Source organism: Schistocerca americana, chromosome 10 (genome assembly GCF_021461395.2).
Source record: "Schistocerca americana isolate TAMUIC-IGC-003095 chromosome 10, iqSchAmer2.1, whole genome shotgun sequence".
NCBI classification, from domain to species: Eukaryota; Metazoa; Arthropoda; class Insecta; order Orthoptera; family Acrididae; genus Schistocerca; species Schistocerca americana.
The window spans coordinates 145,370,107-145,397,227 of NC_060128.1; the positions used below are offsets into that span (position 1 = coordinate 145,370,107).

The 27,121-nt window shown below is 45.7% G+C and overlaps 2 protein-coding genes across 2 annotated transcripts in view; both read left to right on the top strand.

The window, feature by feature from the left end:
- Positions 1-27,121, top strand: part of LOC124552455 (alkylglycerol monooxygenase-like) — a 201,760-nt gene that overhangs the window by 43,643 nt on the left and 130,996 nt on the right. The window lies entirely within an intron of this gene.
- LOC124552454 lies at positions 2,313-4,616 on the top strand. The gene is made up of 2 exons (XM_047126731.1): positions 2,313-4,324; positions 4,557-4,616. The coding sequence occupies exon 1, from the start codon at positions 2,556-2,558 to the stop codon at positions 4,308-4,310; it is 1,755 nt and encodes a 584-aa protein (XP_046982687.1). The 5' UTR covers positions 2,313-2,555; the 3' UTR covers positions 4,311-4,324; positions 4,557-4,616.

Here is a 27,121-nt window from a genome sequence, read left to right on the forward strand (position 1 = left end):
GAAAATGCTCCGTGAATACAAATGGAATTCCCTGGAGGGAAGATGACGTTCTCTTTGCGAAATGCTACCGAGAAAACTTAAAGAAGTGGTATTTGCGACGGACTGCAGAACGACCGGTTCCCACCAACAAAGATCTTGCTTAAGGAGGAAACACAAAAAGAATATTCAGAATGAAAACATGGTCCAGTTAGGCTGTATTCTTTTTGTTATCCCTGTCATTGGCCAGTTTCAACGGTGGGTCATTTTCGAGCTATACGTTTCACTTCAGATTCTAATACATCTCTGGTACTTGTCGACAGGTATACATCATATTTCTGTGCGTATGTGGCACACGAATAATACAATAGTGTACATGATAATACGTCCATTCGCCGACACAAATCTAGCTAATGGCCTTGTCCCGGCTAATGGAAGTAATGTTCGCTATTGCATTTTTTTTTTTTTTTTTTTTTTTTTGCGACATAGCCACAGAAATACGATGTATCCCGCACCACATGTACCAGTGATGTATTAGAATGTCAAATCTACATCTACATTCATACTCCGCAAGCCACCTGACGGTGTGTGGCGGAGTGTACCTTGAGTATCTCTATCGGTTCTCCCTTCTATTCCAGTCTCGTATTGCTCGTGGAAAGAAATACTGTCGGTATGCCTCTGTGTGGGCTCTAATCTCTCTGATTTTATCCTCATAGTCTCTTCGCGAGATATACGTAAGAGGGAGCAATATACTGTGACTCCTCGGTAAAGGTATGTTCTCGAAACTTCGACAAAGGCCCGTACCGAGCTACTGAGCGTCTCTCCTGCAGAGTCTTTCACTGGAGTTTATCTATCATCTCCGTAGCGCTTTCGCGATTACTAAATGATCCTGTAACGAAGCGCGCTGCTCTCCGTTGGATCTTCTCTATCTCTTCTATCAACCCTATCTCGTACAGATCCCACACCGGTGAGCAGTATTCAAGCAGTGGGCGATAAGGTGTACTGTAACCTACTTCCTTCGTTTTGGGGCTGCATTTCCTTGGGATTCTTCCAATGAATCCATCTGGCATCTGCTTTACCGACTATTAATTTTATATGGTCATTCTATTTTAAATCACTCCTATTGCCTACTCCCAGATAATTTATGGAATTAACTGTTTCCAGTTGTTGACCCGCTATTTTGTAGCTAAATGATAAGGGATCTATCTTTCTATGTATTCGCATCACATTACACTTGTCTACATTGATATTCAATTGCCATTCCCTGCACTATGCGTCAATTCTTTGCAGATCCTCCTGCATTTGAGATGGTCACCTATGCAAGTGCTGGCCACGCCCGACAGCGCTTAATTTACGTGATCTGACGGGAACCGGTGTATCCACTGCGGCAAGGCCGTTGCCACTATAAACCAAAGGAGTATATTTATTCCTTGGACCATGTATCGCAGAACCCATATAATACTAGTTATAGATCGGGAGTGTGTACTCTACGGCGTGTTGTGGCAGTGATAACGTGTTATATAGAATATGCGCTCCCGATGTATGCAATCCATGACAGGTAGTACCATATGGGTTCTACGATACATGGGCCAAGCAATGAAAGTAACGTTTTGGTTTGTAGTGGACCTGACGATGGTGTAAGTGTTGCGCCGGAACTAGTCGTTTGAAATAAATTTGTTACCGCTGTGATGGTCCGTTTCCTTTGTTTATATCATCAGCCGCTGTCTCACGTCGACAAGGATTTCCACAAGATTACAGAAGTGCGTGGCTGCACAATGCCGTGTGTTCAGACGTCAGCTTCGCAACGCGTGGTGTGCTGCACAGCACAACGCTACGCTGGCGCGAGATTCTGGAGTTTGTAAGTGGCACGTGTTTCGGAGTGGAACATTGCCGCGATCTGCTGCCCCGATAGCCACACACACACACACACACACACACACACACACACTCACTCACTCACTGCGTCACGTGAGCGGCGCCGGCAGTCACGTGCGGCCTCTCCCCACCTCCGTACGTCTCGATGGAGCGGCCTTGTTAGTTTAATGACACTCGGCAGACTGGCTGTCGACTTCCGCACGCGTACCGCTAGCTCCGCTCCCGTATAACTCGATCCCCGCACACACGATGAAGACAGGGGGATAAGATCTCCAGGCATCTTTGCGACTGGACTAATACCTACTGTATTCTTAAGGGGGGACGTACATGAAAATGACCAAATTTGTGAAAAAAATTTTATTGGCTCTTCATTTACTACATGGTATTGAAATTTCAATTACCAAATATTACGTTCCAATTCCGCTTCTAAGGGGGAAAAAAATAATAATTTGTAATAGCTTGCACAGGGCGACGCCCCCCCATCTTGGTCTTCATCCTCTCGTATATCTATTTATACTGCGTTTTTTTCCAGTTTTGTGCAGTCACAATGCAGGGAACGTTTGTGTACTACATCAAGAAGGCTGTGGAATAATATCTCTGCCGCTGGTTTTATATTCTTTGATTTATAGCGTTTGTTTACGAGTGTTTGTTTGGAATACATTTTTACGAAAGTTGTAAGTAGACTTGTTATTATATTTTGCAGCATGCCGCGTTCTAGTAAGGTGTTTAAAAAGGTTAGAAAGTGTCAAGCTTCTCGATGTAGTAAAGACAACTTGAAAACCAGCCCCATAATAACAAATGGAAACGATACTTCAACCAAGAAAGCGAGTGCTTCGAGAAGGAAAATTGACAGCTGTCAATCACTTGATGATTGTGGCTCAGACACTCAAGCTACTAGTGGTTTTAGGCTTATTGATTTGAAAATACTATCTGATATTATATCATCTGCTTGTGTATGTGCTGACTGTGGTGCAAAAAGTTTGAGATTATATGACGAAGAAAACAGAATTGGAATAGTGTGTATGTTGCATCTTACTTGTGAAAGCTGTCATTCAGACACTGCTTTTAGAACTTCGGCATCAAGTAACCGGATATATGAAGCAAATATGCGTTTAATATATGGCATGAGATGTTTGGGCATAGGCAGGGAAGGTACCAGACTGTTTTGTGGGATCATGAACATGCCACAACCAAGTGCTAGGTACACCACTGGAAATAAAACACTGCTAAGTGCTCTTCAAGAGGAAGTGGAAGAAAACTTGAAGTCCTCTGCAAAGGAAGCTGTGAAGATGAATAGTGAACTAAAGACAGAAGCAGATAACACGCCAGACACCGATTTGTGTGTGTCATGTGATGGAACGTGGATGAAGCGTGGACATACATCACTGTATGGAGTATCATCTGTCATTAGTGTTGATACTGGAAAAATTCTTGACGTTCAGGTAATGAGCAAATATTGCTATAGCTGTGTACTCGGAAAGAGAGCTGGTGAAGTGGAAGAAAATAAGTGGCAGGTTGAACACAAGAAAGTGTGCTGTAGAAATTATTCTGGTTCTAGTGGTGGAATGGAACCTGCAGCTATGAAACTTATGTTCCATCGAAGTGTGGAAAAGTACGGTGTTAGATACACAAAATACCTTGGTGATGGTGACTCCAGCTCCTTCAAAACTGTTTTGGAAAGTGAACCTTATGGTCCCCATTGTGCTATAGAAAAGTTGGAATGTGTTGGACATGTGCAAAAACGAATGGGAGGCAGACTTTTAAAATTGAAACGTGAATTGAAGGGCAGGAAACTTGAGGATGGAAAACTTTTAGGTGGTCCCAACAGACTCACAGACAAAGAAATTCATTCTTTACAAGTGTACTATGGCAAGGCAATAAGGGACAACAGTGGAAATTTGAATAACATGCAGAAGGCTGTGTGGTCTATTTATTTTCATAAACTATCCACAGATGACAAACCTGTACATAATTTGTGTGACATATCGTGGTGCAAATTCAAGCAGGCTGAGCGTGATGGCATGAACTATTCACACAAGCACAGTTTACCTGTGGCTGTTTTAAGTGCTATAAAACCAACATTTAGGTGTTTAGCAGAGCCAGACCTCCTACGAAAGTGTGTGCATGGAAAGACACAAAACCCTAATGAAAGTTACAACTCACTGATTTGGAAACGTTGCCCAAAAACAACATTTGTTTCAACAATTATTGTTGAAATTGCTGCATATGATGCTTGTTTAGTTTTTAACAATGGTAATCTTGGAAGAATAAAAACTCTACAGAGGCTAGGATTTCATCCAGGAGCTTTCACCTATTCAATATTGAAGGACATCGATGACAAAAGAGTTGCTGCGGCTGATATTACAGCCAATAAAATTGAACAGCAGGTTAACCAAAGAAGACAAGCAAAGAAGAGACTGCTTGCAGATGAAGAGGAGTATGCATATGGCTTGCACTAGTTCACACAGAGACGGTAAGACCTAATACAAACACTATCAAATCATTGATTCAGTTTTCCCGTAACTTACATTTTTATAACTTTATGTACCTTTTTCTCAAAAACCACAAAAGGTAGAGAAGTGAAATTTGGTATATGACTAGTCAGTACTATAGTGAAAAATTCTGTGGAAGGAATTTTCATTTAATAAAATAGTAAGGTATTTATGGTAGAAAATATTCCTTAAATTTGATATATTATTTTTCAGGGAAATTGGGAGACCCGTAAAAACTGAACAAAAGAAGATATAAAAATTCTGCTCCACAGAGTTTTGTAATTATTTGGTATGAAAGTGTGTACAAAAATTCATTAACATTGCTCTCACAGTTTTCTCAAAAAAGGAACATTTGTAATTACATTGTTGAAAAAAAATTAATTGTTAATAATTAAAGATGTAAAAGGTCAATAAAAATGAAAATTTAGGTTCATATGCGCATAACATTTCTTAATAACTGTACCAAATTTGGATTGATTATCTTAAAAAATTAGAGTTTTATAAAATACTTTTAAAATTACTGCAGTTTCGTGTACGTCCCCCCTTAATGAAACTGGAGCCGTGTGGTTTAATCTGCATACATCGAAGGCTATACGCGCCATACCTTCAGACGCAACGTAAGCGTTACACTGTGTAAGACAAAAAAAGACGCACCACGAAGGAATTATACGAATCGGATGGAAATCGATAGATGTGATGTACATGCACAGACAAACAAACGGTTACGATTTCAGAAAAGCTGCGCGATCCTTACAAGAGAAAGTGCTTCACAAATTGAATGAGGAAATAACTGGTTAGTCCAGCTCCCGGCCCTTACGCAAGCAGTTACTCTGCTTTGTTTTAACTGATTGAGTTGTTGGATGTCCTCGTCAGGGATATCGTGCCAAATTCTGTCCAACTGGCGCGTTAGATCGGCGACATCCAGAGATGATTGGAGGACGCTGCCCATGATGCTGCAAACGTCTTCAGTTGGGGAGAGATCCGGCGACCTTACTGGCCAAGGTACGTTTGGCAACCACGAAGACAAGCAGTAGGAACCCTCGAAAAATCTTGCTGAAATGTAAGGTAAGGTTGACGTGTTCTGAAGGGCAATATCGTCGTCGTGCCGCCGTACTGTAAGGGCGCTGCGGATGACAACCGAAGGGGTCGTGCTTTGAAATAAAATGCCACTCCGAACCATTGCTGCTGTTTGCTGGGCTATATGGGGGGCGACTTTCAGGTTGGCGTCCCACCGCCGTCCAGACACGTCTTCGGCTTGGAATCTGGTTCACTGGAGTAGAATTGTCTTCAGTGTGCGAGGTGCCGGGGTGGAGAAGAGTTTGTACCTCCTTAATTCTGACGAATTTTGCATGAGAACGACACATGCACTCGAGCCCCTCCTTACCTACCACCTAATTAATTACGCACACAACGGTAGCGAAGGGAAATGATGGTGGACTCTGCTAGTTGGTAAAATGAGTAACCTACCCAAAGAAAAAAAAAAGAACTTTATCATAATAAACAATAGCAAATGGGATTTTGCATATATCTACTAAATAATACGCGGCTTAAATATTACAATGAGATTTATTATACATCAGAGCACAAACAGTAGGTTAAACGATAAGGTATTCTGAACTATTATGCGAATAAGAGTTGGTTCGAGAACAAGGGCTCCTTCTCTGTGTGATGCAAAAGCTTGACAATAATCACTGGAGGTCCTAATCAATCAAACATTACTCTCTCGACTATATTGCAGTATCGTGATAAGTAGTGGGAGCTCACATGGGATCGCAGCAAGGTGGACTTGTGGCAAAGCGATTGCGCGTGCTGCTGAGGACTTCAGTATAAAATTGATAGGTCCTACAATGCCGGAGCCGCAAAATACTGTACCAGTACTGAAATCTGCAGCAGGTCGTCGATAGGCAGCGTTCTGGTGATGCAGGCGCCGAGTTCCGGTGTGCAGCAACTCTGTTTCAACCCCTGGCCTCGAAGGCTGTCCGAGAATTCTAAGTTCTACCGAAAAAAGTGCGACTGAGTCGCAAGACCGTCCGACCCCGACGAAGATCAGATCCCGAATCTCCTGCGCCCGCGCAACGCAAGAGCGAAGCCAACATTGCTCAGCTCCCTACTCTCCTCAAAAAACCACGAATCAGCATTCAGTTCTGATTCCAAAATTGCCCCACACTGTCTCAGAACATCATTCGTGCCAATAGCGACCGTTCCCTCCAATTTCGAGCCGGGCTTTATGACGTCAACTGGCCTCAGTTTAAGTTGACCAGTCATGGTTCTGCTATTCAGCTGAGGGCACTGAACTTGCCGTTTGACTGACCACGAAAACAACCTGCCTAGACCACCGGCCATCCGGCGCCAGACAGTTGCACTCAGCAGGGCACGGTCTACAAGTATTCTCAGAATCATGAGGACAACGCAGTCAGTCGGTGCCAGGAGTCTTCGTTCCAGATGCGTCGGATCGGTAAACAAACAAACTGTGGTGACACTCAGACGTCTCGCAGGTCCTTTCGCCCTGCATACAATAGGCGAAAGTCGACCGACATCAGTCGTTCCGCCAGACGCTTAAGTCCACTGTACGAACCCCTCAGAATTCGGGGAAGTGCAGCCCCCAATCGGAAATGCAGTGTGCGCCGCCTCCGATGCTGTAACCCAGCATGCATAGGAATCAAGTGAAAAGTATTTTGAGCTCTCACTACAACTACTCTCATTACAATAAACTTGTTCGGACCGTTACCACCATGCAATGACATAGAACAATAATAAAACTGATGAAAACTGAGTCCCTATGACCACTGAAGGCGTGTTGCGAGACACCCTGCGGTGCGATATCAACATGACTCTCACTCACCTCTGCCCAACCCTGGAGTCATATCCGGGGTGCCTTTACTTTCATTAGCAGGATCCATTTTGTTGTCATCGGGGCCACTCTTACAGCACAATGCTACGTCTACGATATTCTACGCCCCATTTCGTTGCCCTTCATAGCAAGTCATCCTGGGCTTACTTTTCAGCAAGATAATGCCTGCCACATACGGCGAGTGTTTCTAGTGCTTACCTATTGCGAAACCCTACCTTGGGCAGGAAGGTCGGCAGATCTCTCCCCAGTTGAGAACGTCTGGCTCATTTTGAGCAGCGCCCTCCAACTATCTCGGAATTTTGAAGCTATGCCACGCCACTGAGGCAGAATTAGGCACGGTATCCCTTAGGACGACATACAACAATGCCAAGCCGAATGACTGCTTGCATAAGGGCCATAGCTGAAGCAACTATCAGACCAAGTGTGTGATTGGATTGAAGAGTTCCTAGATAACAGAACGCAGCATGTCATTCTCAATGGAGAGAAGTCTTCCAAAGTAAGAGTGATTTCAGGTGTGCCGCAGGGGAGTGTGGTAGGACCATTGCTATTCGCAATATATATAAATGACCTCATGGATAACATCAGAAATTCACTGAGGCTTTTCACGGATGATGCTGTAGTATATCGAGAGGTTGTAACAATGGAAAATTGTTCTGAAATGCAGGAGGATCTGCAACGAATTGACGCATGGTGCAGGGAATGGCAACAAGCGTAATGTGCCGCGAATACATAGAAAGAAAGATCCTTTATCATTTAGCTACAATATAGCAGGTCAGCAGCTGGAAGTAGTTAATTCCATAAATTATCAGGGAGTAGGCATTAGGAGTGATTTAAGATGGAATGACCATATGAAATTAATCGTTGGTAAAGCAGATGCCAGACTGAGATTCATTAGAAGAATCCTAAGGAAATGCAGTCCGAAAACAAAGGAAGTAGGTTGCAGTACACATGTTCGCCCACTCCTTGAATACTGCTCACTGGTGTGGGATCCGTACCAGATAGAGTTGGTAGAAGAGATACAGAAGATCCAACGGGGAGCAGCGCGCTTCGTTACGGGATCATTTAGTAATCGCGGAAGCGTTACGGAGATGATAAACTTCAGTGGAAGACTCTGCAACAGAGACGCTCAGTAGCTCGGAACGGGCTTTTGTTGAAGTTTCGTGAACACTCCTTCACCGAGGAGTCAAGCAGTGTATTGCTCCCTCCTACGCATATCTCGCGAAGAGACCATGATGATAAAATCAGAGAGATTAGAGCCCACACAGAGGCATACCGACAATCTTTCTGTCCACGAACAATACTAGACTGGAATAGAAGGGAGAACCGATAGAGGTACTCAAGGTACCCTCCGCCACACACCGTCAGGTGGCTTGCGGAGTATGGATGTCGATGTATTACCTTGCTCGATTTGTGAAGCCCTTTATCTTGAGTCAATCATCCAGTTTTCTGAAACTGTAAACATTTGTTTGTCGATACACTTAAATCACGTCTACTGATTCGCGGCCCATTCGGACAGTTCCTTCTGGTGCGTCGTTTCAATTTAAAAATCTTTCATAATCTACGCATGAAGATATGTTAAACTCTTCACAAAGTAAGACAAGTCTTACAGATAGAAACTTGTGTGTATGTATTGAGGTCATGTAACTCAGTGCGCGCAAATACCCAAACGATATTCATCCAGTGTCTCACAATGGGAGCACATTACGACATCCAACAAACTTCGAGCATAATTACAAGTTTTTTCTCGCTTACGTGCTTAACGTCAAATGCACTACTGGCCATTAAAATTGCTACACCACAAACAAACATAACGTGCTACAGAGGCGAAATTTAACCGACAGCAAGAAGATGCTGCGATATGCAAATGATTAGCTTTTCAGAGCATTCACACAAGGTTGGCGCCGGTGGCGACACCTACAACGTGCTGACATGAGGAAAGTTCCCAAACGATTTCTCATACACAAACAGCAGTCGACCGGCGTTGCCTGGTGAAACGTTGTTGTGATGCCTCGTGTAAGCAGGAGAAATACGTAACATCACGTTTCCGACTTTGATAAAGATCGGATTGTAGCCTATCGCGATTGCGGTTTATCGTACCGCGACATTGCTGCTCGCGTTGGTAGAGATCCGATGACAGCAGAATATGGAATCGGTGGGTTCAGGAGGGTAGTACGGAACGCCGTGCTGGATTCCAACGGCCTCGTACTAGCAGTCGAGATGACAGGTATCTTAACCGCATGGCTGTAACGGATCGTGCAGCCCGTCTCGATGCCCGAGTCAACAGATGGGGACGTTTGCAAGACAACAACCATCTGCACGAACAGTTCGACGTCGTTTGCAGCAGCATGGACTATCAATCAGCTCGGAGACCATGGCCGCGCTTACACTTGACGCTGCATCACAGACAGGGGCGGCTGCGATGGTGTACTCGACGACGAACCTGGGTGCACGAATGGCAAAACGACATTTTTCGGATGAATCCAGGTTCTGTTTACAGCATCATGATGGTCGCATCCCTTTCTGGCGACATCGCGGTAACGCACATTGGAAACGCGTATTCGTCATCTCCATACTGGCGGATTGATGGTATGAGTTGACAATGGGTTGACATTGGTTACGCGTCTCGGTCACTTCTTGTTCGCATTGACGGCACTTTGAGCAGTGGACGTTACATTTCAGATGTGTTACGACCCGTGGCTCTACCCTTCATTCGATCCCTGCGAAACCCTACATTTCAGCAGGATAATGCACGACCACATGTTGCAGGTCCTGTACGGGCCTTTCTGGATACAGAAAAGTTCGACTGCTGCCCTGGCCAGCACATTCTCTAGATCTGTCACCAACTGAAAACGTCTGGTCAATGGTGGCCGAGCAACTGGCTCGTCACACTACGCCAGTCACTACTCTTGATGAACTGTGGTATAGTGTTAAAGCTTAATGGGCAGCTGTACCTGTACACGCCATCCAAGCTCTGTTTGACTCAATGCCCAGGCGTATCAAGGTGGTTATTACGGCCAGAGGTGGTTGTTCTGTGTACTGATCTGTCAGGATCTATGCACCCAAATTGCGTGAAAATGTAATCACATGTCAGTTCTAGTATAATGTATTTGTCCAAGGAATACCCGTTTATCATCTGCATTTCTTCTTGGAATGGCCAGTAGTATAGACTCAACACAGTTACTGATTTGTAACTTAATCAGAAGTTTGAAGTTCTTTTATACCGTACATGGGCATTCGATTCTTGAAAGATTCCGGGATTTTCTAGTAGCCACAAAAATCGCCAATGTAAGTCTCAGTTGGAGTTCGGAATCCGCTTTAGGTACAGTGAAGAGTGTGTTCTGCTAAGAACTCGAAAGCGCACGTGTCTCCCTCGGGTGAAAAATACAACACGAGAATTTGGTTCACGAGTCTTTCGCCGTGATGCGACGTGGTGCTACGGCTGGCCAGTGTATGTGGCAACAGGTGTGGACGGAGAGCTACTGGAAGGTCGCTAAGCGCTCAATATCAGCCGGCGTGGCCCACTTAAGACCACGCGTTATAGTCTGTCGGTAAACTGAAGAGCGAGCGAGCGAGTCCCGCCCCCCCCCCCCCCCTCCGCCTACCCAGCTACGTCACAAGGCGTTTCTACAGGCTGTTTCACAACGTAGTGCCGGCCCTGCCGCGGCGCGCGCTTTGAATCTGTGGCGACGCCGTGTACAGATACGTCTCGGCTGCGTTCATTTACAGACAAATGCATTAAGACTATAAGGAATACAAAAAACTATAGCTTCTTCCGAAACACAACATTATAGAATAAATAATCTTACGATAAGAATGGAAGTCGGGATTATACTACAAACATAGAACCGAATGCCTGTTTATGTGAATGTATTGTATGTTCCTCTATTGCTATTCTTAAAACGAACCCCATATAATGCAATCAGCCTGTAGAATTTAAGGCTTGTTCTTACTTTGTGTTTCTACTAAAAGGTACAAGTTTTTTTTGAAGGACTTGCAACACGAAGAGTGTTTAAAAGGTAAGCAGAAATTTATAATTTTGAGTATTGTATTAGTCCTATTTGCACTACTTTCTTGTCACGGTCTTCGTAAACATGTCTCAAAAGTATGTACACAATGTTATGCATATTGGGTATTTACTCTGTTGTCAGCTGTCAAAAAGGTTACATGTGTTTTGGGAGCATCAATGGTTATTTGTTATAGGAATGGAATAAAGTGCATGAAATTTTTAGAAATGTTAAATATTGCTTTTGATGAGTCTGTATATCAGTGAACCAAGGGCACACAAGTGGTATAAACATTTCAAAGCAGGCCTTAAAGGACAGCAGTTTTACAAGCATGGATGAGATTAAAAATGCACAGTTAAGAGACTTATAAACTAACCCGAAGAAACAGTTCCTAAATAATTTCGGGAACTGGAAAAAGCACTGGCGCAAGTGTGTGGTATGTAATGGGGAATATTTTGAAGATGATAACATTGCTGTAGATTAACAAATAAAGTTCTTACCAAAAAATAAAAATTAATCTGTGAACGCACCTCGTATGTCAAGCTTTTTGCTTAGAAGTCCAGAATCGATGTACATGTTTTGAAGAAAATTTCAACAGTGTTTAGAAAAGCTATTGAGCACGTATTTCAAGCAATATGTCTCAGAATCAGGTGAATAGTGACCGAGATAGAGATTTAGTGTCCCATAAGCATCAAAGGTGTTACGTGATTTTGGAACGGTCTATAACGATCGGTTTCCACCCAAGATTATTAGTTTTCCTTCATGGCGATTCCATTAAACTATGCGGCTTATTTTTGCGTGCGTTCCTTATGCGTCCTATTGGACGTGGCTGACGTTTGCATAAATTGCAGCCGCCTGGTTGGGACTGGTAATATAATAGCCGACAGTTCTTTTTGGGCCGCCTCTTTAATACACGCTGTAATAACATTAGAGACGATCTAACGCTCGTTACTCCGCAAATACCTCCTCTCCCTAGTATTCTGCACATTTTCTTGCAATGCTAGACGATTATCCATCACTTCCGGAATCGAAATACATTAGTAAGTATACAAAGTTAACTGACACGGGCAACTAAGATCGCACGAACAGAAACGACGTATATCACTGCACCCCGAACTGCACCGCTAGACAGGTAACGAGCAACACATTCTGGGTGCCCCTGTAGGCCGGTGGCTGCGTTCTTCCGGGAAAGGTCGCTTACCCCACCAAAAGCGCTGCTCGCTCTTGGGTTTACAGACAGACTATAGCAGCTACACGGCACCCTACCCACTGTTACACGGCGCGGCGCGTATAACGAGATAAACCTCGCCGTCCCCAGAAATAAGTTTTCCCGACAGAATACAAGATTCATTTAACAATCAAAAAGATCAACAGCTCCACAGCGAAAATAGCTTTCTAAAGCAATACAACTGTCTCATTTCCCACGTGGTCCCCACCACTTCTGTGTACTTACCGTATCTCCTTAAAAGTCCCCTCAGAGCAGAATTCTTTCCCTTGATCTCGAAGCAAGTTTTGAGCTTTATTTATCTCACCGGTGCCGTTGAAACTGAGGTAACGCAAGCTACTTTCATCGATACGAACAAACAAAAATCAGAAGGGATAAAGATGGGGCTGTACGGACGATGAGGTGGGAACTCGCAATGCTATTTCAGCAACAGCTTTCCAGTGTCAGTCGTGACGTGTGAGGTCGAGAGCTGTCTTGAAAAAGAAGCATCATGCCTTTTCGCTACCAAGCCGGACATTTCCTCTTCAGCGCGGACTTGATTTTCTTCTCAATCGTGCCAGAGTGGTAAAGAATAAAAGCATTTTGAGCTACCAGTTGTACATATACACCGTTATTCTCAACCGGTTTCTGAGCAACAATCATCACGCAAGAAAATCTGTCCATCGATTCATCAAAAATACATTAAATTGAAACAGAATACAGGATTTATGTAAGTCTGCAGGCTTTCGTGGCCGTTGTCACTGAAGTTAAAATCTTCTCGGTTATTAGGCCGCGTCATGTTTCTTCTAAAATGCTTGACGTTTCGACCCCTCTGCTGGGATCTTCCTCAGGATCTTTTGGTGTCCACTACTGCTAGAGATGAGTGTCGCGTCCACTTATAAAGGGGGAGTTTTCTGGCATTCGTGCTGGAGTAGTAATAGTATAGGTTAAAATTCATATGGCTACCATTGGTGGGCGATAGTCATAGGCTAATATCCCCGCTCTGATGCAGAAGAAGCCGACTAACACAAACAGGTATTTAAATGCCACTTCGCACCACCACTCAGCCCAGAAGCAAGCAGTACTCAACACTCTGTCTTCACGTGCCTTCCGTATCAGCGATGACGCCAACTTGGAATCCGAGTTGAATTTTTTAAAGAGGACATTGAAGCATATCGGCTGCTCTCACTAATCATTACATTTACTTGCGATCGTAATATATTGTCACCATATTCCTCATATTATATAACCAAAGTGTAGTATGACAGTTGCCAAGACTACGGAAGGAGAACAGACACGGCAGTGAGCGGACGTAAAGGTGATATATTGTGAAAAAATGGGCACTATACCCCCGCCGGCGAAACATTGCACTTGACAGTTCGCTTTTTGTCTAGTTAGGTTGGCTATACTGTAATAGCGATGTTGCAACAGCAGCTTCTATACACACAGCAGACGATACAGTTTTCCGTCCCGTCTCGTAAATGCAAGCGATTGAGCAATTACAGTGTATATAAAAACTCGTTTTTAGTTGTACTACAATGACAGGAAGTAAGCAACCGTATAATAATGCATATAAAAGCATAACAATGCGCACCCTTTCGATAACGGAGCAAAGAAATACAAAAAAAAAAAAAAAACAAGCATCTGACGACTGGTACTTTAAAATCAATAATGTACGTAGCTTACAAAATAAATAATAACCGAGATTGCAATAAATAACCAATATTAGTAATTTTTCACTCACCAATTTACAGCGATAATGGCGCAATTCCATCCAGCTCGCCATCGTCACTGTTGTCCGACTCATCGCCAAAACCGTCTTCATCGTCGTCATCAGCAAGACAAATCATTAATTGTTCATGGGCACTGATAATGCCTTCTATTGTCTGGGCTGCTCGTATAAGCTTCTCGACGTGCTCTACTTTTTTTCTCCATGAGGCTGCATCCACAGTCCCAAGAGCTTCACGCAACAGCTTTTCCACCTCTGTTATTGTAAAGGACTTGTTGTTGTTCCTTACATACATTTTTACATCACTCCATATTAACTCAATAGGGTTGAAATGGCAGTGATATGGTGGCAGCCTTATTACAGTATGACCCTGCTCCTTGGCAATTTCGTCTACTACATATGTAGGTGTCGTAGGCTTATTTTCTTTAACAAGAGAATATAACAGAACCTTTGTCATACTCATATCCGCTGCAATATTTCGAGCCTGTAACCACTGCACCATAACTTCTTTTCGATCATTTGTGGTTGGGGCTTTGTTCTGTATCACCGAATGATATGGCGCATTGTCCATTACAATTGTTGTAGGGACAGGAAATTGTTTTAAAAGGTTCCTGAACCACTCAACAAATCGTGTGTGATCCATATCTTCATGGTAATCACCAGTCTTTTTTGATCTAAAAACTAAAAGTGCGTCAGGGACAAAACCACTGGAGGAGCCTGCATGGACCACAATTAATCTAGCTCCTCTTCCCGTCGGCTGATGGCCGCTACTGCTGGGTGTGTTATCCGTCCAACATTTATTCACAGCTTCCCCGGCATTAACCCACGTTTCGTCTAGCCAAATTATGGAATGAATGTCTCTGCCCACAATTTTGTGCAAGAAAATGCTACGAGCGGTAACAATATGTGCCCTCTCTAACAGTACTTTGCGTCCGTCTAGCGTTTTGTAACGGAAACCCATGTTTTTTAGCACAATTTTTAGTGATGTTTTACCACCCCTGAAGAGTTCACTTTCTTTTAAAGAGATTAATAACTTGGCTACAGTCGGATACTCTTTTCTGCTGTAGTAAGCATAAACATGCCTACGAATTGCATCTGTCTGGAAAGAATCTGAATCTGTGATAGGACTAGGCCGCTTTTTCTTCTTTCCCGGGGTTGATAAAAATGTATTATTTGATCCAGACAGCTCGGAATCATTACGGCTCACTTCAGTATCTTCCAAGTTTTGTAGTAATACTCCCTTACTTACTACGGTTCTTGCACTAACACCAAGAGTTTTCGACGTACGTTCCACCACTTTGTCGGCAGGAATTGATGGCTGTCCATGAGTGCTTACGTAGTTTTTCTCCTGCTCGTAAAACTCACGAGTTCTGCGTAGTAACTCCAGTGCCTGGCTGTTTAGCGGCACCCCTCGACGCAAAGGATTGTCACTAGGTGAACGAAGTCTTTTCGGTGGCATTTTCCAAGTATGTACACTCACAACGTAACAAAAGTCACAACGATATAGCACACAGTACAACGAAAGCACACGGTAAACAACATACAATTCGCGTTGTATACACATCCACTAAACAAAGCCGGCAACGCGGGAACTTTGACGTCACAGCACGTGAGTAACAGCTGTGCTCACTGCGCTGTGATTGGCTGGCGCCCCACGCTGAACGCCTAACGCCTATCGTTCTTCACTTGTTACTCTGTTACGCTGCCAACTTCATACGCAAACGTCAAGTGCAATGTTTCAGCGGCCCGGGTATAGGGAGATTTGAACACGGATCTCCCGGTTTGCAGTCCATCACCGTGACCACACAACCACAACATCGTGGTTCTTGCAATTAGATCGCTCTTGCACATATTGAGCTTGGATCGTTCACCGTTTCTACTTTGCTTCTTTTTTCACAGTTTAGTACACCTTCTCCCTGTTTTCGGGCTTGATCTGTGGGGAGGGGGAGTCGCATTGGCAGTTTCCCTTCTTCCAACAAGACACCCTCGACTGAGCAACTCCTTGTCCGTATTAGAGCTACACTACTGGCCATTAAAATTGCTACACCACGAAGATGACGTGCTACAGACGCGAAATTTAACCTACAGCAAGAAGACGCTGTCATATGCAAATGATTAGCCTTTCAGAGCATTCACATAAGGTTGGCGACGGTGGCGACGCCTACAACGTGCTGACATGAGGAAAGTTTCCAACTGATTTCTCATACACAAACAGCAGTCGACCGTCGTTGCCTGGTGAAACGTTGTTGTGATGCCTCGTGTAAGGAGCAGAAATGCGTACCATCAGGTTTCCGACTTTGATAAAGGTCGGATTGTAGCCTATCGCGATTGGGGTTTATCGTATCGCGGCATTACTACTCGCGTTGGTCGAGATCCAATGACTGTTAACAGAATATGGAATCGGTGGGTTCAGCAGGGTAATACGGAACGCCGTGCTGGATCCCAACGGCCTCCTATCACTAGCAGTCGAGATGACAGGCGTCTTATCCGCATGGCTGTAACGGATCGTGCAGTCACGTCTCGATGCCCGAGTCAGCAGATGAGGACGTTTGCAAGACAACAACCATCTGCACGAACAGTTCGACGACGTTTGCAGCAGCATGGACTATCAATCAGCTCGGAGACCATGGCCGCGGTTACCCTTGACGCTGCATCACAGACAGGAGCGGCTGCGATGGTGTACTCGACGACGAACCTGGGTGCACGAATGGTAAAACGTCATTTTTCGGATGAATCCAGGTTCTGTTTACGGCATCATGATGGTCGCATCCGTTTTTGGCGACATCGCGGTGAACGCACATTGGAAGCGTGTATTCGTCATCGCCATACTGGCGTATCGCCCGGCGTGATGGTATGGGGTGCCATTGGTTACACGTCTCGGTCACCTCTTGTTCGCATTGACGGCACTTTGAACAGTGGACGTTACATTTCAGATGTGTTGCCACCCGTGGCTCTACCCTTCATTCGATCCCTGCGGAATCCTACATTTCAGCAGGATGATGCACGAGCGCATGTTGCAGCCCTGTACGAGCCTTTCTGGATGCAGAAAATGTTCGACTGCTGCCCTGGCCAGCACATTCTCCAGATCTCTCACCAATTGAAAACGTCTGGTCAATGGTGGCAGAGCAACTGGCTCGTCACAATGCGCCAATCACTACTCTTGATGAACTGTGGTATCGTGTTGAAGCTGCATGGACAGCTGTACCTGTACGCACCATCCAAGCTCTGTTTGACTTAATGCCCAGGCGTATCAATGCAGTTATTACGGCCAGAGGTGGTTGCTCTGGGTACTGAATTCTCACGATCTAAGCACCCAAACTGCGTGAAAATGTAATCACATGTCAGCTCTAGTATAATATATTTGTCCAATGAATACCCGTTTATCATCTGCATTTCTTCTTGGTGTAGCAATTTTAATGGCCAGTAGTGTAGTTTGTGACGTTGCCTCCCATCAAGTGACTTGGGACGACTGGAAACCGTACGAGAGGCGTGCTACCGCTACCACCGACAGCCGGTGTTACGTAATGGACCGCGCTGCCTGCTTAAAACAGAACAATTGGGTTACCTCGCGGCGTGTTTTGTCTGTCCGCCAGCGGGCTGAGATGGGACGTTCCGACTAGAATTGTCATCCCACTGAATACGCTGGTCATGATGATGATGATGATGATGATGATGATGATGATGATGCTGATAAAGCTGCCTGGTTTCGCGGATAAGCAGTCATCAAAATTCATTAAAACTGACAGAAAGGCAACTTAACCCACCTGGTCTACAAGGTAGTTCCTCGCTGTCGTCGCCGGACATACACTATCGGATCAAAAGTATCCGAACATCTGGCTGAAAATGACATGCAAGCTCGTGGCGTCCTCCATCGGTAATGCTGGAATTCAGTATGGTGTTGGCCCAGCCTTAGCCTTGATGACAGCTTCCACTCTCGCAGGCATACATTCAGTCAGGTGCTGTAAGGTTTCGTGGGGAATGGCAGCCCATTCTTCACGGAGTGATGCAGTGAGCAGAGGTGTCGATGTCGGCGTTCCAAAACGTCCCAGAGGTGTTTTGTGGGATGCAGGTCAGGACTCTGTGCAGGCCAGTCCATTAAAGGGATGTTATTGTCGTGTAACCACCCAGCCACAGGCCGTGCATTATGAACAGGTGGTCGATGTTGTTGAAAGGTGCAACCGCCGTCTCCGAGTTTCTCTTCAACTGTGGGAAGCAAGAAGGTGCTTAAAACTTCAGTGTAGGACTGTGCTCTGATAATGCCACGCAAAACAACAAAGGGTGCAGGCTCCCTCCATCAAAAACACGACCACACCATAACACCACCGCCTCCGAATTTTACTGTTGGCACTACACACGCTGGCAGATAGCGTTCACCGGACATTCGCATTACCCACAGCCTGCCATCCGTTCGCCACATTGTGTACCGTGATTCGCCACTCCGCACGACGTTTTTCCACTGTTCAATCGTCCAATGTTTACGCTCCTTACACCAAACGAAGCGTCGTTTGGTATTTACCGACGTGATGTGTGGCTTATGAGCAGCCGCTCGACCATGAAATCCAACTTCTCTCACCTCCCGCCTAACTGTCATAGTACATGCAGTGGATCATGATGCAGTTTGGAATTCCTTTGTCATGGTCTGGATAGATGTCTGGTTATTACACATTACGACCCTCTTCAGCCGTCGGCGGTCCTCTTTCAGCCAACAGACGACGTCGGCCTGTACGCTTTTGTGCTGTACGTGTCCCTTCACGTTTCCACTTCACTATCACATCGGAAACAGTGGACCTAGCGATGTTTTGGAGTGTGAAAATCTCGCGTACAGACGTATGACACAAGTGACACCCAATTATCTGACCACGTTCGAAGTCCGTGAGTTCCACGGAGCGCCCCATTCTGCTCCCTAGCGATGTCTAATGACTACTGAGGTCGCTGATATGGAGTACCTGGCAGTAGGTGGCAGCACAATGCACCTAATATGAAAAACGTATGTTTCTGGGGGTGTCCGGATACTTTCGAGCACACAGTGCATGTTAGGCTGCAGGATGGCATCAACCCTAGTTAGTAAATATTTTTACGAGGTAACTTGGCACTGAAGTGCATTGTTTCATTCGCTTTAAACGATTAAAGATTTGTCTGCCATTTCTGTGAAATAATAAACGAGGAACGAAATTGTGGGAACAGTAATAAATTAAAAATTCATCAATTCGTTTGTAGTATACATTGAAAATAGGAAGTAGATGGTATGCCCTTAAAAACAGCCGACCGCTGTGGCCGAGCGTTTCTAGGCGCTTCAGTCCGAAACCGCGCTGCTGCTACGGTCGCAAGTTCGAATCCAGCCTCGGGCATGGATGCGTGTGACGTCCTTTGGTTAGTTAGGTTTAAGTAGTTCTAAGTCTAGGGGACTACTGACCTCAGATGTTAAGTCCCATAGTGCTCAGAGCCATTAGAACCATTTTAACCCTTAAAAACGTACAAACTGACACGAAAACAAGAGTTCTTCGATCTCAGTTTTCATCCTTTAGCACAGACTATCCGTAACACCGAGATAGTGTTATGATCCCCTGATTACAATATGATTATTGAGAAGAGTTTCAAAGAAAAATAAATCAATAGGAGAATACTGGTGATATTTTTGTAGTGTTCACCACTTACCACTTTTTGAGAAAAGCTGCGAACGGTAGGACTAAGTTTTCTTTTACCTACCTAAGTAATTTAACGTATTGATTCCACGCATCTTGAAACTGAGCCAAAATTTTTCAATATATGTTCGATTTGTAGGTGTATTATAGGAAACAGGAATACGAAACCGAATATCGCTTACTTCAGAAACTGGATATTTTGAGCAGCTGTAACAGTGAGGCTAAACTGACTTACGAAAATAACAGAAATAACCGAAAACCCGTTGTTTGAACGATAACCACCACCCCTGTCGTGAAGAATAAATCACTGACAGGAGAACCCCTCAGAATGCTGATGTTACGAGGGTGAGTCAAATGAAATCCTTAAATGTTTTTTAAATATTATTTACTGTGCAGAAGTGGTACAAAGCTGTATCACTTTTCAACGTAATCTCACCCGCGCTCAATGCAAGTCCTCCAGCGCCTACAAATTGCATAAATTCCTTTAGAAAAAAATTCTTTTGGTAGTCCGTGCAACCACTCATGCACCGCGTGGCGTACCTCTTCATCAGAACGGAACTTCTTTCCTCCCATTGCGTCTTTGAGTGGTCCAAACATATGGAAATCACTTGGGGCAAGGTCTGGTGAGTATGGTGGATGAGGAAGACACTCAAAATGCAGGTCTGTGATTGTTGCAACTGTTGTACGAGCAGTGTGGGGCCTTGCATTGTCATGTTGCAAAAGGACACCTGCTGACAGCAATCCATGTCGCTTTTATTTGATTGCAGGCTGCAGATGATTTTTTAGGAGATCTGTGTATGATGCACTGGTGACAGTGGTCCCTCTAGGCATGTAATGCCCCAAAATGACGCCTTTTTCGTCTCAAAAGAGAGTCAGCATAACCTTCCCTGCTGATGGTGCTGTTCGAGACTTATTTGGTTTTTGGTGACGAGGAATGGCGCCACTCCTCGCTCGCTCTCTTCGTTTCCGGTTGGTGGTAGTGAACCCAGGTTTCGTCCCCAGTAACTATTCTTGCAAGAAAGCCATCACCTTCTCGTTCAAAGCGCCGAAGAAGTCCTTCACAAGCATCAACATGTCGTTTTTTCATTTCAGGAGTCAGCTGCCGTGGCACCCATCTTGCAGACACTTTGTGAAACTGGAGCACATCATGCACAATGTGGTGTGCTGACCCATTACTAATCTGTAAATATGCTGCATTGTCATTCAGTGTCACTCGGCGGTTTTCCTTCACTATGGCTTCAACTGCTGCAATGTTCTGTGGAGTCACAACTCGTTGTGCCTGACCTGGACGAGGAGCAGCATCTTCCACTGAAGTCGCACCATTTGCGAACTTCCTATTCCATTCGTAGTCTTGATGCTGTGACAAACATGCATCACCGTACTGAACCTTCATTCGTCGACGAATTTCAATAGGTTTCGCACCTTCACTTCTCAAAAACTGAATAACAGAACGCTGTTCTTCCCCAGTGCAAGTCGCAAGTGGGGCGGCCATCTTTATACTGATACTGCAACGGTATGTGTGCATCTGCACTATGTTGCCACCTACAGGCCATTCTGGACGCTGTTTGTAGCACGCTTGCCAACTTACAGGATAACGGCGCAAAATTTCGTTTTGTTATTACAAATTTAAGGTTTTCATTTGACTCACCCTCGTATATTCTGAAGCCACTGAACACAGTCCTTCAAGGTGTTACGTTTTTCTCCGGCAGTGTACATAGGTGTTGGTTTCTTTAAAGAATGGCGGATTGTAGGGTGGGTTCCGCTGTTGTTTACACAGCCGTGTACGTGTAGCAAGCGCGTGCGCCCAGGTGCCCGAGACGCAGCCGTCTCGCTGGCAGCTCTGCCGACCCCAGCGCCAGTGCGAGTAGGTTCAGCGGCCGCTTACGTAACCAGCCTTGACCGAACGACCGGCTGGGGCCGCGCCCACGCCATCTGCATCTGCATCTGCAGCTGGATCTACAGCCTCGTCCCTATCAGTGCCGTGACCTGCGCCTCGATCAGCTTCACCCGTCTGCTCCTTCCGATTGTACGTCGAAAGAAAAAGTAAACAAAAGACTTCGAATGAGGTAAAGCCTCCTCGGGCTTCTCACAAGGGAACCTCCCCATCGCACCCCCCTCAGATTTAGTTATAAGTTAGCACAGTGGATAGGCCTTGAAAAACTGAACACAGATCGATCGAGAAAACAGGAAGAAGTTGTGTGGAACTATGAAAAAATAAGCAAAATATACAAACTAGGTCGTCCATGTGCAATATATGCAATATTAAGGGGAATGTGAGACGAGGGGAGCCGTGGTCCCGTGGTTAGCGTAAACAGCTGCGGATCTAGAGGTCTTTGGTTCAAATCTTCCCTCGACCGAAAATTTTAACTTTTTATTTTCAGTTTATGTGACAAACCCTTATGTTTTCATCATTTTTTTTGGAGTGATTATTACATCCACAAGAAAACCTAAATCGGGCAAGGTAGAAGAATCTTTTTACCCATTCGCCAAGTGTACAAGTTAGGTGGGTCGACAACATATTCCTGTCATGTGACGCACATGCCGTCACCAGTGTCGTATAGAATATATCAGACGTGTTTTCCTGTGGAGGAATCGGTTGACCTATGACCTTGCGATCAAATGTTTTCGGTTCCCATTGGAGAGGCACGTCCTTTCGTCAACTAATCGCACGGTTTTGCGGTGCTGTCGCAAAACACAGACACTAAACTTATTACTGTGAACAGAGACGTCAATGAACGAACTGACAGATCATAACGTTGCGAAAATAAAGAAAGCAAAATTTTCAGTCGAGGGCAGATTCGAACTAAAGACCTCTCGTTCCGCAGCTGTTCACGCTAACAACGGGACCACGGCACTCCTTTTTTTTTCTCTATCCATCTTTTTTCTTTTTTTTTAAATAAAATGGAACTAAAAAAACAAGTGCCACCGCCACTTTTCATCCTATAACAAAAAAAAAAAAAAAAAAAAAAAAAAAAATCTGGGCCACTTCAGGCGTTGGCTCCTGACTAAACCTACCCCAGAGAGCTGCCTATATACCAGGGGAAATATGGGAAATCAAGGTTAGGGCTATCCTTACAAACAAAACAAAATCTTCCTTTTTCTGAAATTTATTTTTATTGTTTTTATGGTTTTTTTTTTTTTTTTTTGTGTAATTGATCAGAGGCCTTCTGAGCCCTGCTGGTAATATGTTGAGTCACGTCTTCTCGAAATTGATGTGTTCCGTTCAATTGTTCAGAAATGTTCATTGGTTCAAACAGGAAACCTTCTTCTCTCTTGGCTTAACACATTCCAGCTGCGAGGCGGCTCGTGGAAAGCACTCCCAAGGAAGTTTGAGAAAAATTGTCTGTATTTTGGGTGACGGACAACGACATAATGACGGTCATTGAGGTATGTCCAAAAATCGAGTACAGAGTTTACAGTTTGTCCAAATAAGTAGTGAATGGCATGTCCGCGAATCCAATTCACAGCATTGGTCTTTGTCCGAGGAAAATAGTCACGTTCCAGAAATAATAATGAAAGGGGAGTAATCCGATCCGGAAAGTCCCGCATTAGAAAAGCCACAATACGTCGAACCAAGTGCCAAACCTCCGCCGCCGGTCCGCAAACAAATCGATGTTCATCATTGTCTGGCACTCCACACGTGGAGCATAGAGGTGATTGGGCAAGGTGGATACGATGAAGGCGAAATTGGTTGATTTGCTTACCATTGACAGTTATGTACCAGACAGATTGAACATTCGTGTCAAGGTAACAGGCGAACACCGCGCGCCATACATGACGCCAGTCAACCTGGGGGAACTTTAGTTCAATCGGGTTAGGTGGACGACCTAATTGGAGGACATTGTATACTGCCTTTGTCTTGAGTAAAAGCTGTCTTGGTAAGGTGAGGCGTAGATAACTGAGTTCCAGAAAGAAGTACCGTATATAATGGAACTGGGCCGGAACATCCGAGATCATCACTGGGGCTGACAGTGAGACCGGCGAGTATGCCGACAGGAGGAGACCAGTGAGGCTCGTTGGGCAACGTGTCCATACCGTCATCTGGGAGCTGACAAATAGGGCGCGAGCTCTATCCGGCACGTGAAACAGACCTATCCCACCTCGCTCACGGGGAAGAGTAAGGGTCGCATAGTTAACTTTGAACAACATCCCCACCGAGCGAGGTGGCGCAGTGGTTAGACACTGGACTCGCATTCGGAAGGACGACGGTTCAATCCCGCGTCCGGCCATCCTGATTTAGGTTTTCCGTGATTTCCCTAAATCAATCCAGGCAAATGCCGGGATGGTTCCTCTGAAAGGGCACGGCCGACTTCCTCCCCCATCCTTCCCTAATCCGATGAGACCGATGACCACGCTGTCTGGTCTCCTTCCCCAAACCAACCAACCAACCAACAACATCCCAGAGCTGACGAAAGATGCCATCGCTGCCAACATGCGACGTGCCACAGTAAGCGGGAAAGGTAGAACTTGTGCTACATGGGGAACTCGGGATGCGATATATGTATTGACATATCGAGCTCGTTGGAGAATATCTAGGGATCGAAGGCGATGGTCCATAAGACCTGCTCTGATCATTAAAAGGAGGCGTCGGCAGTTGATGGTGGCTGAACGCCGGAGATCAGATGAAAAATCTATTCTCAAACAACGAATGGTATCAACGGTGGTGAGGGGTGTAACGCACTCCACGGGAAGTCCCGTGCCAATGAACATAACTTGTGACTTACGTACGTTTAAAGAGCTTCCCGACGCCTCACCATAAGTCGCTACCCACGTCAAAACAGCTCGAACCTCGTCGGCATTACGTAAACAGATGACGACATCGTCAGCATAGGCCGTGCAACAGAATCGGTAGCGATCTATGGACAACCCTACCAAACGTTGTCTTAGTCCACACAGCAAGGATTCCAAGGAAAAGGCGTACAAAATTGCTGATAGAGGGCAACCTTGACGTACGGATCGACCTATTATTATCGGTGGAGTGAGTCTGCCATTGCACATAATCCTGGATGAGGCACCCCGCAGAAGGCGCTTCACTACCGTGATAACGGCGACTGGGAAACCCATATGGTGGAGAACGGCCGTAAGGAACGAATGGTCAACCCTATCAAAAGCTTGACTAAAGTCCAAAGACGCAAGTGCCCCAGAGAGGCGTTGTGCCTGGGTAACGGCGATCATATTCCTGTAGCGGCATAAAGCCGTGCGAATATTGTTGTCGCCTCCCAAAGATGCTTGGTCTGGCGACACAACATAGCGGGCAACGTTTTTAAGTCGTGCTGCCAAAAGGCGAGTGAAGATTTTCCTATCACTGTTAAGGAGGGTGAGGGGCCGATAATCACTGGTATTGTTGCCACCGTGCGGTTTATGGACAGGAATAATAATTCCTTCCATGAAAGCGTCCGGCACAGGTACTTCCGGAGACATCAGTTCCCGACAGATGGAGGTGAAGGTGGACTCTAACAAATCACGGAAGGTGCGATAAAATTCGAGGGGAAGACCGTCGGGGCCCGGGGAGCGATTGATGGTTCCTGCCCGGATCGCATCGCGGACTTCCTCATCAGTCACCTCCGACATCAAGTCAATCGCCGCATCTCCTGGGATACCACCGAAGTTGAGCTGTGAGACTTCCTCGATCAACTCTGGGGAATGTGGAACTGCGGCGTAGAGCTGCCGGTAGTGGGCGTGAAGCACATTCCCTATGGCAGATTGGGTTACGTAGCGACGCCCTTCTTGATCCGTTAGGACGTGAATCAATTTTCGGCGTCGATTTTGTCGTTCTTGGATGATATGGTACATCGACGGATGTTCATGAGGCATGCGATCAGCAGTACGAGATCGTACTATCGCCCCTTCCAAACGCCGTCGCATGAGATTGGAGATTTGGGCCTTAGCTTGGTTCATCCTTGTATGGCGCTCAGGGGAGGCTGGCATCGTGGAGCATTCTCGTAGGATCCTGTAGTAAAAGTCCATAGTGCTCTTCCTCCAGGCGACAACATCTTTGCCATACCGGATTAAAGTTTTTCGAAGAGCAGGTTCTGCACATTGGATCCACCAGGATATGGTAGACGGATACGTGGGTCGGCGTCTATTACATGTGATCCAAGTGTCTTCTATTAGAAGTCGACAGTCAGGTGAATTAAGAAGTGCCGTGTTCAGTTTCCATAAACCACGTCCGTGCCATACTGCCTGTCTTGTGAGAACAACATCACAGAAGTAAGCCTCATGGTCTGAGAAAGCAACAGGCCAGATTTCAGCCTGTCGAGTGTGTTGAATTAGGGATCGCGAGATGTAGATGCGATCCAGTCGGCTAGAGGAGTGCGCAGTGTGGTACATAAAGCCCAAAAGATCACCGTGAACATGTCTCCACGTGTGGACAAATTGTAGCCGCGTGACGACTGTTTCCAGAGCTGCGCATGGTGAGTGACGCGGCAATTGATCCTGAGGTCGCTGGGTGCAGTTGAAGTCTCCACCCATGATCCAGTCATCGTGTGGTCCCATAAAAAGGGGTGTGACTTCATTCGCGAAGAAGGCATTGCGTTCACGACGGTAGCTGGAGCCCGACGGCGCATAAATATTGATGATGCGTACACCAAAGAGAGTAAGGGCCATACCTCTGCCGCTGGGGAGGTATAGGACATCTTCCGCAGGAAGACCTTCGCGTAAGATGATGGCAACACCACTACCGGTGTCCGAAGCGGGAGAAAGATGCACCGTGAAGCCATTTGGTGGTGAAAAATCGGCGACATGCACTTCCTGAAAAAGCGCAATATCTATGTCCGCATCATAAATCATATCGCGGAGCAGCGCTAGTTTGTGGGGCGCACGAATGGTCGCGATGTTAATCGTTGCGGCACGATAATGCTGGTGTTGGAGTCCCACAGGCACAGGCGGGGCTTCTTCTTCAGGAGCGAGAGGTCGTCGATCTTGCCGGTCCGCTGAAGAGGCTGCTATTGTGGAGAGTTTGCGGGCGCGGGCGCAACCGATGGGGGTGCCCCATCATCGGCAGCGTCCACCCCAGTCCCTTCGATCTCCACGTCGTCCGCCCAGGAGACTGATACTGCGGTAGGGCATCGGCTGTGCACGTCATCCACGTGGAGAGGAGACGTAGTTTTCGTCTCATCGGATAGGCTCTCTTCAACGTTGACCTGTGGGGGCGACGGCGTCAGTAATGAGGGGTGTTCGTTGCCAGTGGTCGCCTGTGGCGGGTCTTTCGCATCAGCCTTTCGGTCATCAAAGATCGGTTTGTCGTCCATCTTCGGGTCTGCATCCCCGGTATCCATCCGTAGAATGGATTCATCAGGGGGTGTACGGCTACGTTTCTTTCTCTTTCGTGTCGACCCTTGTTTTCGAA